The sequence below is a fragment of a genome, unplaced genomic scaffold, assembly GCF_019419815.1.
Source record: "Pyrus x bretschneideri cultivar Hongxiangsu unplaced genomic scaffold, Pyrus_bretschneideri_v1 Contig106, whole genome shotgun sequence".
Taxonomy (NCBI): domain Eukaryota; kingdom Viridiplantae; phylum Streptophyta; class Magnoliopsida; order Rosales; family Rosaceae; genus Pyrus; species Pyrus x bretschneideri.
The window spans coordinates 886,823-898,630 of NW_025999398.1; the positions used below are offsets into that span (position 1 = coordinate 886,823).

At 36.1% G+C, this 11,808-nt stretch overlaps 1 protein-coding gene across 3 annotated transcripts; it reads left to right on the forward strand.

Moving 5' to 3' along the window:
* The first annotated feature begins 128 nt into the window (after positions 1-128).
* Positions 129-10,678, forward strand: LOC125471247 (membrane-associated 30 kDa protein, chloroplastic-like). 3 transcript variants are annotated; one of them, XR_007253548.1, is made up of 12 exons: positions 129-378; positions 2,375-2,499; positions 2,608-2,718; positions 3,089-3,153; positions 3,235-3,316; positions 4,512-4,586; positions 4,703-4,773; positions 4,918-5,000; positions 6,206-6,270; positions 9,094-9,184; positions 9,780-9,854; positions 10,290-10,357. XR_007253548.1 is itself a non-coding variant. In XM_048571470.1 (11 exons), exons 1-11 carry the CDS (start codon positions 251-253, stop codon positions 10,404-10,406), a joined length of 1,008 nt encoding a protein of 335 aa, XP_048427427.1. In that variant the 5' UTR covers positions 134-250; the 3' UTR covers positions 10,407-10,678. The 3 variants fall into 3 exon arrangements, 2 of the variants coding, with proteins under 2 accessions (XP_048427427.1, XP_048427422.1); XM_048571470.1 differs by lacking the exon at positions 9,094-9,184 and having other exon boundaries at positions 134-378; positions 2,364-2,499; positions 10,290-10,678; XM_048571465.1 differs by lacking the exon at positions 9,094-9,184 and having other exon boundaries at positions 134-378; positions 10,290-10,678.
* Positions 10,679-11,808: the final 1,130 nt, after the last annotated feature.

Genomic DNA, 11,808 nt, shown 5'->3' on the forward strand with positions numbered 1-11,808 from the left:
CCGGATAGATGGGCTTAAGCGGACGGGCTTAGTTCCGAAGAAAAATACGGGATTCATTTTCGGGTCATAGGTTCACGGCCCAACCGCCCAATACAAACAATTCCCAGAAAAATCAAATCACAAAAGCCGAAAAGAATTGAGTAAAGAAGTGGTGATTGAGAAAGAGGGAGAGGTGATCAGCATCTTGTTGAATCCTATCTATAAAATTTTGCAGCATTTCAACTGACTTCTCCCTGAGAATGGCCACAAAATGGCAGATATTTACAGGATTGACCATGGCGTCGAAGCCTGCCTCTTCGTTCCAAGCTTCTTCTTCGAGCTCCAGCGGTCTCTGCATGGTCAGAAAACCTCTCACGACTTCCTTCTTCACTGGCGGAGGTGTGTGCCTTTTGCTTTACTGAAGCTTTCAGTTAACGGGTATTTTACAGATTTTTCAATTGGGGTCCAATATCTGCCTCTTGGGCCTTGCTTGTTATTCTGTGTTTGCGTCTGGTTTGTCAACTTGTTTATTGGTTGGTTGGCAAATGCAAAATCCAAGTAGTTTGTGTTGAGCTTAGTATTGTGGTTTTTTTTATTTTTTATGCTTCTGAGGCTGGCTTTTGAGTGGGCAATGGGGCATATTTCATGGGTAATTGAGTGTGTGCTTTCAAATGTTTCATCTTGTAGTGGGGAAATAGGGAAGAGAATTAGAGTTTGTGGAATTTGCTTTGGGCCGGTTTGGAAGTTCTTTTAGAGTAGCTGGCAGCGTTTTCCTGACAACCAAAAGCGGTTCTGACAATGTGCGGCAGGGAAAAGCATTTGGAAGAGGTGCTTTTTCAGAAGATGTTTTTTTTTCTGGAAGCACTTAATTTGATTATATATTTTGACCTACTTCTAATCGAAGCTTTTATGAAAATAAGTGCTTTCTAGAGAAGCATTTCCAATCGGACCCTTTGTATATTTGGCTTCCACTTCCTTATATAGTTTGTTCTTTTCATTAAGTGTCAATTGCTACTTCATTTAGTCTCATCCCGTACTCCTTCCGTTGGGAAATCATTGCTTGCACTGTTTAGTAATTTCTGATTGAAAACAGAGCTGGTGAGAAATTCTCAGTTGAGACTCTTGCAAGAACAATATAAGCAGACATAGATATTCTTGCTCCATCTCAGTTTCTCGTCAAGTCTACAACGCGTGGGATTTGATGACAACATGAAGTAGCTGATCCTGATAACGAAAGACAAGCATGCCTGTGTTTGTGGGCTTCTTTCATAGTAAAATAAACATCTTACTAGCAACACTACCGTCATGGAAACATCTGAAAAGTAGGTTGTTTTAACAAGATATCTCCAAAAGTTAGGAACTGACCTTTATCCACTAGGGATTAGTTTAAATGGGAGCTGTTGCTGGCACTCCAGATAAGCCTTCCTACATTTTTCTGTAGTGAAAAAGATGAGGATGGGAGAAGTGCAAAAAGACTATTTCCAAGTGCTAATAACAGTTCCCAAAAATAAATATAAAATGGATATATTTTTAATTGATGGTCAAGCTCAAAGAACGTGTTTGTAATTTATCTTATTGAAAAAAATTTCACATTTCAAGTCGAATGAAATTGATTTTAAAGGGTATAACCTTCTATCTCTTCAAAATGGTTATAAGGTACTATGAAATGCATTATGGCGCAGGTCACGTAGCATAAGTAAAGCTATTTACAAGGGCAAACACTACCGCTCCAAATCTGAGTCAAACAAGGTCCTATTTGCCAAGATCTTAACATGTCATTCTAGAAAAAATGCCTTCTATCTAATTAAATCTGTTAGCTTGCTTTTGGATATGATTATGTCTCTCTCTACTGTAAGTAGCTTGAAGAAGTCTAAGAATAATGCTAGGTTTAGTAAAGTTTTACTTTTATTGATCTCAAATTCATTCTTAATCCACAATTTTAGTAACCTAAAAGCAAGTAAAAAAATTATATATTTAGCCATTTAAAAATTTTATTTTATTTTATTTAAAAATAAAAAAAAACTTACATGCTAAATGCAAGTGCAGTTGACTAAATTTCTGTTCTCCCATTCAACTTTATTGTTGGATTTGTGCATGTCTGTTGTCATTGAGGATGTGTTTCTCTTGGTGAGTCTTGTTTGTTGTGTGCAACAAGATACATTAATTGCGTACTATGACTTAATGATATAAAACATTACTTATGTATAGAAGTAAAAGGTGGACAACAATTAAGGTCTGTGAGCAATGCATTTTGCACACCCCGTTTTGCAGTTTCACAATAACCTTGAACCCTAATATTTTAGTTTTAGTTTTTGTTCTAGTATCTGTTCAACTTAATTTGCAAATCACCTAAAAATAGGTATTAAATTGCGGCTTACATTTAGATTATTTTCAGTGGAGGCCCTAAAAGTTGAAGTGATTAGGGTTGCTCCTTCCAGTCGACCACATTATTCTAGACAACGTGGTGGGGCTCTTGGTGCTCGTATGAATCTATTTGACCGGTTTGCTAGAGTTGTCAAGGTGATATCTTATGAATGATTACTGTATTCACTTAATAAATAAAAATGTGATGGTCTTATTATAAATGATTTTACCTTTTTCTTCTTACATTAATTCTATTATTTGCAGTCATATGCAAATGCATTAATAAGTACCTTTGAAGATCCTGAGAAAATCTTAGAGCAAGCAGTTCTTGAAATGAATGATGACTTGACAAAGATGCGTCAGGCCACAGCACAAGTAAGCCTCACGTTCCAAAACTTTTACTTCTTTTCTTTGTTTGTTTCTTCTATTGCAATTGTTTTGGAAAATTCTCACAATCGACTCATTTTTCTTGTCTTCTACCATATTTTATAATTGCCTCACGTTCTCTGCAGATTTTCGCACCTTTTCTTTTGCATTTGTTCTTATGTCTTTTAGTTTTCATCTTTCCTATTTCATCGTAGACAACAAACTGAAACGACAAGGTGCTACTTGGTAGCTCTAGATATACTTGGATATCTTATAATTTTCTTTTCTGTATATGTTTAAATGGTCTCAATTGTACTCTTTAATGTTCATCTAGCATTGATCATGCCTATTCTCTGTCTCTTTTTCTCTCTCTGTGAAGGTGTTGGCATCTCAAAAGCGGATGGAGAATAAGTACAAAGCTGCTGAACAAGCTTCTGAGGATTGGTAATGTTGATGGGGTTGATATCTTATTGTCTCAAATAAAGCATTGAGTAATTGTTAAAATCATGGTGTATGTTAACATAGGTACCGCAAAGCACAATTAGCTCTTCAAAAAGGAGAGGAGGATCTTGCACGTGAGGCTCTGAAGAGGCGTAAATCTTTTGCTGTAAGTCTAATTGGTTGTATAAGTTTATTATGCTTCTACTTTTTTCTTGGTTATTTTTTATTAGTATTTCTAATTTTGAGAAATGTGTTTCATTATCAAGGAAACTTATATTTGGAGTGTTTAGTAAAATTAAGCTCATGCCAAGCGTAGCCAGAATTTCTAATAAAGAGGGTCAACGTAACTTTAATATGTAGGATTTTACACATCAATAATAGTTATTGTGAATATTACAAATTTGATATTTATGACCTAATTGTGTTATCATTCCATATCATATGATAATAATACTAATGGTAAGCATAACCAATTTTTTTTAATACAAGTACAAGCAAAATTTTATCAAGTAACGAGATTGAAAAGATAGACAAACAATAAGAGTATCAAATGCTGATTTAAATTTATTGAAGTAATCGAACAAATTCAAGACATATGTAAATGAATTAAAAAACTTGAGGCAAGGAATGAAGTGACATGCACCTTTAAGCCCAAGTTTCCTGAGTCTCCTGATCCTTAAGCACATATGATATTAGATTATGTTTAATGGGGCAAATATTATTGTACAACTATGAAAAAACTTGGGTATAACATATAAGAAGAAATATTGTCAATATGGTGAGAACAAGGTTTTATAAGACACTAGGCACTAGTCGGGCAGTAGGCAACAGGCTGGGGCCTAGCGCCTAGGCGGATTTAAGTAAATCTATTTTATTTCGTGTAAATAAGTGTCTGTTTATACTTAATATATAATTTCATCATAAACTAGAAAATAGAATGACATATATATTATGAAGTATTGGAACATAATGAAAACATGGGGAGCAAACATATAATGTGTGTGTATTTAAGTTTTCAATAAGTCTTACAATTTATTGGAAACAATAAAATGCAAAAGGAAAGTTATCTATTTTCTATCTAAGTGAGTTTCAACCTAGGCAAGTGTTTAGGCAAGTCTGGGCTAGCTAGGCGGGTGCCTCAGCAGGTCTAGGTGCCCTTTCTTAATTGTCAAACGCCTTGGCGTTAATCGGGGCGGTGGCCAGCTGCCTAGTGCCGGGGATTTTTAGAACAGTGGATGAGAAGGGGCAAGTGACCCTTGTGGGCCTTAATTGGCTGCGCCGGTGTTACTCATGAACTAGTTTTCTTTCTCGTCGCCAGGCTGCCAAAGTTTCATTGCATTATTGTCTTTATATGTTTTCAGGATAATGCTAATACTTTGAAATCTCAACTTGATCAACAAAAAGCTGTTGTCGATAATCTTGTGTCTAATACACGGGTAAGTGAATTTATATTATTTTTCTCATAGTGAGTTCTTAAATGACTAACTAAATAACATTTATTTTTGTGTAGAAAAATTTGTCAATTATGTTCTATGAAATCTATTTTGTGTAGCTTTTAGAGAGCAAGATACAGGAGGCAAGGTCGAAAAAAGATACCCTCAAAGCACGTGCTCAGTCTGCGAAGTTAGTTTATTCTACCATTCTCACTTTCCATTCTTACCAAACTGTTTCTTTGTTGTTTTTTATTTCAATTCAGTTCAATTTCTGGGTCAATAGTCTGGTATCTCCTTGGTGTTGCTGGTAATTGCTGCTATGCTGTTGCTTCAGGACTGCAACTAAAGTGAGTGAGATGGTGGGAAACGTCAATACAAGTAGTGCTCTTTCAGCTTTTGATAAGATGGAAGAGAAAGGTGAGGCAGCTGTCAATTATGGAAGTACGTTATAATTTATTGAAGCTCCATTCTGCGTTTCCATTTGAGGGCCCATCTCCGTTTGGAGTGAGGAAATCTTTGGATGCCTAACCAGCTCTATAATGGCTGCCAAATTAGAAAATATAACTTCAAAATTTAACCAATTGTGCATATGGATACCTCTCTGGACTCTTTTAGTTAAAAGTTTTGAGGGTATAGTCTGCTTCAAAATCTACTAAGAGAAAGTTCATCACATTGTACTTTTGTATGTGCTTAGCATTCATGTACCCAATCCATGGTTGGCAAGCATGTGATGTGTCAAATTTAAAATAGTTGATCTTTCACATTTCATACTGAGACGCATTTCCTGGTTGTTAATCGGTATTACAACTTACAAGTACCAACAGATTGTTTGGTTTTTAGAAGAATATCATTGTTTTATCTATTTCACATCCTCCCAATCTCCAGATTGATTATGTTAGATGTATGTTTCCTGGTAAATATGTAAGATTAGAGATGAAATCAGACTTTGTCATCAACAAGAGTTGTCCAGAGGTACAAAGTCTGATTGGATGTAAGAACTAGAGATTGTTCATCTCTTCCTTAAAGATTGGGATGAAGTGATGTTGGATAATGGTGTGAACACTGCCCAATATTTTTAAACGAAAAAAGAAACCTGCCTGGTAATTGTCTGTGATTACGATCTTTCTAATCCTTGCCTAATGTTCGTTCTTTCACCACCCGTGGCACTATGCTAAATTCCTGGAACATTTTGCTCTTCCCAAATTCCCAAGCCCTTTTGATTCATCTCATTTATCTTCTGTTACTTTAATTGCTTGTGGCCTCACTACTTCCACCTAGAAATTGATTTTCTTGGTAGTCAGTTTTAGCACACGTTTTGTTAGTATACAAAGAAAACCATGAAAATGTGAGTAAAATCATATTTAGCTATCAGCACTTTTGATTCAGTTAATTAATTAAATAAAAGGGGCATCCTTCCTGCCTTGGCTTGAGATTATCACCATGTTCCTGTTATTATGGATGATTGCTGTATATGACTTCCATTGCACAAAGTTGATTGACTTCTAGTCCCATTATTGTGTGCATTACATGTTGACTGTCTATCTTTGATACACACAAAGACATTAATTTATATGGATTTTTATGAAGTATATTAATGCTTTTATTCCTTTTTCATCGAATAGTCTTAGCCATGGAATCCCAAGCAGAAGCTCTTGGTCAGTTAACTACGGATGATCTGGAAGGAAAGGTAACACTATCATCTTGCTTATTTAGGCCTCATGTCAAGTTAGATCTTTTGTTTCTACAACTCTATAGAATCTTCAGATTGATAAGAACAGGGGAGGAAGGGAGTATGAAATCCAGAACTTATGTTGAAAAATATGGCATGGAAACAAGTCAAACAATGAGCTCATAAACTGTTTAAGTATGAAATCCAGAACTTATGTTGAAAAATATGATGTGGAAGCAAGTCAAAGAATGAGCTCATAAACTGTTTAAGTAGTGGCAAAATTCCTGCCAATTTAGTAAAACACCCATCTTATTTGGTGGTTGGAACAGACGTAAATACTAAGTAAATGTATTATTTGGTGGTTGGAATTTCTTCACAGACGTGAATACATACTTAAGTAACATGGATGTCATACATACCCTACATGCTATTGTTTTGATGTTTGCCACGTTGAAGCTCAGATAGTGCTCAAAGCAATAGTTCAAAACTATTTTGCAGGTGCCATTACTGTACAAGTATCGAAAAAATTACACAGATTTTTGTCTGGTTGATTTTCTTTAAATGGCAGCTGCAGGCTTGTCAGTTTATTAAGTTCACATATTTGTCTGGGCCATTTCCTATATGGTTACGGGATGGTTTAGGTCATTACCATGGTTTAAAACCCTTGTTTTCTAAAACTCTTGTGTTGGTAGCAGCATTTTTCTGTTTCCCAAGGTCTGTTGTATTATGCTTGTGCTTGCTTTAGCTGTACATGAGAACCAACAGGCAAGGAAGTTGTTAAAAGTGCGACATTAATTTACATTGTTGCCTCTCTTTCCCATTATTTTTAACTTTTGGACTAATAGATGTCTAAATGGTGTTTGACTTTCGATATCCATTTTAGCCATTAAATGAAAATGAAAATGAAAATTTTGATTTTTATGCAACATTCCCATTCCTCTGAATTCTCCCTCTAGTTTGTTTTGATTATGACACCTAGAAACTAGAATAAATTTAAAATTTTCAAATCCAGATCAGAGTTGCCAAAGATTCAAGAAAACTAAAATCGAAAACTTTATGAACTTTAGAGAGGTCATTAAGTTATTCTTCTTTATTTGTTTGTTATTTTTCCAAAATGAAGATGGATCAAACCACATGAAAATGAGAAGAGCACGATCCATTAACTTCATTGATCAAAACAGAGAACTCATTAGTGGGTACAGAACAATGGCATGAAGGTGCACTGACATTAAGGGGTGGAACAATAATTATCAAATTCTACTAAGGTATGATTCTTGGATACTGTGGGTGAACTTGCTAGGACTTGGGGGTCGATTATGGTTCAGGGTCTGAGTTTTGGCCATTGTTGGTTGGAGTTTTGGTCTCCATTCTTTTCTGTGCTTGCTTAGCAGAAAGATGCTCAGAAATATAGAATGGAGTGTGGGTTTTGTAGTGTTTTATATAAAAGACACCAAAATTTCATTCGGCTTTATATTGTTCATGTCATGGTCATCTCCTTGTCTATCCTAGAGATCAACTTAGAAACCTCAGTTGTGATGTAGGACAGAGGAGGGCGGCAGAACTTAGATAGCTTAGCAGAGCAAAAACACTTAAAACTTAATGGAAAACAATAATAATGATATCCGGAATCTCCGGGGACCTTTCACCTGTCTTGGCCTCTCACCAAGAATTGGAATCACTCCAAATAAACTCCTATCACAGAAAATTTAACTCAAGCTTATACTTATCAATAGAAAAGCTTATGAATAGAAAAAGTTTTACATAAAAAACAATGAAGAGTTTATAAATAGAAAAGCTTTGTTTTCCAGAGATAGGAATTCTTATCCTGCGATGGGATTGTGTTGGTGAGAGGCCAAGAACGGGTGCGATGCCCCTGGAGTGATTCCACTTATCTTTTATTTATAAAAAAAAAGGGAAATAAAAGATAAATGGTATCACTCCAGGGGCATTGCACCCGTCCTTGGCCTCTCACCAAGAATTTTGGCATCTCACCAAAATAATCCCATCGCAGGATAAGAATTCAAATCTCATGAAAACAAAGCTTTTCTATCATAAACTCTTCATTGTTTTTTATTACTGATCACAAGGATATTTATAATGCCTTGAACCTGAAGAATGCGGGAAAGTAAACTTGTTATAAGAAAGAAATCCCTATCCAAAATAGAAATGGGAAACTAAATCTAATCCTAAACCAAAATGGAAAGAATTTTAATCCTTACAAAATAGGAAATCAAAAGACTAAAACCCTAATTATTAAAATTTTAAACACCCATTGATTTAGGAAAGCCACCACTTTTGTTCTGCATCAAGTTGGAGGCATGTCCCTTTGCAGCAAAGTAGAGTAGTGTGGAGAATGCTATGGGACTGCCAGTAGAGAACAGTGGTTTCTTCTCGAGTGTAAAAATGCATTTTAAAATCTTAGTAGTCAATTGTATAATGCATTCGCAAAAAGAGAAATCCTGTTGGACTTTTCCCAGAACATGTCCATCATAGGAACCACTATGTATCACTCTGTTTATGAGTGACATCCTATACAGCTCTTTTACAACAAAAGTATGAGGAGTTCGATTGAGATGTGCTTGTGAATCAACGTCAATGGTCAAACTAAGGTGAAAGATTTACGATGTTTGGCTTGTAAAAGTTTCTATTGTGCATCTACATTGCCCAATCTTGGGATGCTGTTGACAATGTTGTAGTTTCTGCAATAAGGGGAACATGGATACCGTCTCACTTGACTTAACTGAGATGTATGCAGTATCTTTATGGCCTGGCAGTAGACTTAATTGAGATGTATGCAGGATCTTTATGGCCTGGCAGTAGACTTAACTGAGATGTATGCAGGATCCCTATGGCCTGGCAGCAGTAATGTAGCAATAGCGATGGATTGGTGGAAAGTGGGATGTTTGGCAGGTCGTTACGAGAGGGCCGGGAGGTATACTAATAAGAAATTACATCAGGACTCTTTCCAGCTTGTTTTGCTGGTTGTCTTCTGCTGTGATGGTCCTTTTTTGGGATCCCATTAACCCTTTCAATACATGTACATGTGCCCACACACATTAGCTAGGAAGTTTTATTCATGCAGATACCCATGAGAACACAATTATAATATATCATGAATGATCTCAGAAAAAGAGGATTAACTGGTTCTTTGTTTTTGTTTTTAAACTTTTTAAGTACATTTAAATGCCAATAGTAATTAAAGATTGATGGTTCTTATTTGACAACTCAAAATTTTGAATCTTCTATTTGATTTTGATTGTATATTCTTCAGCTCTTGTTTGTAGAGGTAAACATAAAAGGATTGGATCCTCATGTTTTGACAAAATGCTTTGCAAACCACCTATTCTTCCACTTGTACCTTAGCTATTATATGGAAATGAGCTTCTGTCCCAGCAAAGAAACTTGCCCATTTTGAAGTGATAATATAAGATGATTATATATTGCACACATATTATCTGCATGCTTTTAATTGTTTCTCTTCTGAAAATTGATTTCTTACCATTTCCAAACCTGCACCAAAATTGCAGTTTGCGTTGCTAGAGGGATCTTCAGTCGACGATGATCTTGCAAACTTGAAGAAAGAATTATCTGGTAGTTCAAAGGTATGTCTTATTTAGGACAATTATATATTCATGAGGTCGTACATCCAAGTTTTTACTGATATATTTCCGCGAACTGAATTATTAAACTTAAGTTTCTGCCCATTATTTGGTACATATTAGGTGTCTAATTTTTTTTTTTTAGTAGTACATCAAGCTCTTTTGGGTTGACCAAAGAAGCATTAAGTGGAGTTGTGTGGTCTAAATATCTGGGTTGCAATGGTTTTTCTGTCCTGTATTGTGTTGTTTGGTACCAAAGTAGAGAATAAATATCGGAAATGGTTTTGTCCAGAGTATAATGCTCTTACACTCATTACGTTCATTGTTCCCTCTGCTGAAAAAATGATAACAAATTAGAATTCGAACCATTTGTCCGTATGGCTTCTCAGTTCTCAACAACTAGGTTCATTGACCTTTTTTCCCCCTCTATCCCTACAGAAAGGAGAGCTCCCGCCTGGAAGAACAGCTGCTTCCAGTAACAAGGCATATCCATTTCGAGATTCTGAAATCGAGATGGAGCTTAATGAATTGAGAAGAAAAGCCAAGGACTTGTAAATTTTTCTTTGCAGGCACATATAATGGAATTGTTAAACACAAATATGAAGTTGGTTTTACGTTGAGAGCTGCTTAGCATTTGTATAGGCAGAAAGAATGAAAGATTAACGCTGTATAGCTAGAGACCCAAGTCGAATCAAAGTGCTTCGTTGTGATGGTAGGCACCGTTTTCACGCTCTTGTTGTAATTCGACTCTGCTGCTGCAAAGCCAGTTTCTGGATTATGCAGGTGGAACAACCTGTTTAAAGTACATCTGATGCCTTTTTGAGATTTATGGGGGTTTTAATTTATCGGCCTGTAATTATAGTTGCCTTTTGATAACACGAGGAACCAGAGGGCTTCATAGACAGGCATGTTAAATTTCATCTAAACTCCGTCGTACGGTTAAAGGGTGAGGTGCTTTTCAGCTCAAAATTCGAGAGCTAAACTCTAAATCCTCAGCGATATTTATCTGGGGAAGTGTCTAAAGTAATGAAATTTGTTCTGTTGGATTTGATCCATGTAACGTTAAAGCTGGAATTTAACAAGGTGTGCAAGGAAGATAAGAGGTTGAAAGTCTTTTCTATTTATTTTGTCCATTTTCAAGGTGTGAAAATCTTTCGATTTAACACACCTTGATTTAACAATGGTGTGCTAGAATGTAAACTAGCACGCTCTTTCGATTTAACACACCAATATTGACACACCCCGACCGAAATCAGGGCATGTTGGCCGTCACGTGAGAGTGATGTAACCATGCGCACAGTGCGGAAGCTAAGAATAATAATAAAAGTACGAATAAATGAAAATCAAACTACATGCAGAGTAATTAACATACATGTGCAAGCGTAAGTGTGAAAAACAATATTTAGAGCACAGAAAACCTAGTGCAGTCCAAAGGAACAAACACTAATTAAACACATCCAGAGGGAGTCCTACACTAGTGATAATTTGTCAAATATGCCGTGGATTCCTCGTGAGCCACCAAAAGAGCAATCCAAACTAGAAACTGGAGGGGCGCAAAACAGAAAGTGTGAGTGGGCAAAAACAAAGCTTTTCAAAATCATTTCATTATCAAAAGTTCTAACCCCTTACTGTAAAACCTGTATAGTGTCCCAGAAAATAGAATATACACATATCGAAAACATGCTCAGAAATATGCCATGTCGAATGCCTCAACATAAACTATAAGTAACCCAGGTAATGTCAATCAATGCAATGGAATATATCAGCCGGAGTCATCTAACATGATATGTATGATTGAATCTAGAGCTCAAATCTCCAACTCACTAACTATACCTGCACACAAGTTGAAACCACCCAAAGTGGTTTGTACGACAGGACTGGGTGTAAATAAATACGCTCAAGTGCTACGATCACGTGAAGACCGGGCGAATAATCGCGGGTCACCTACGAGTCGGAA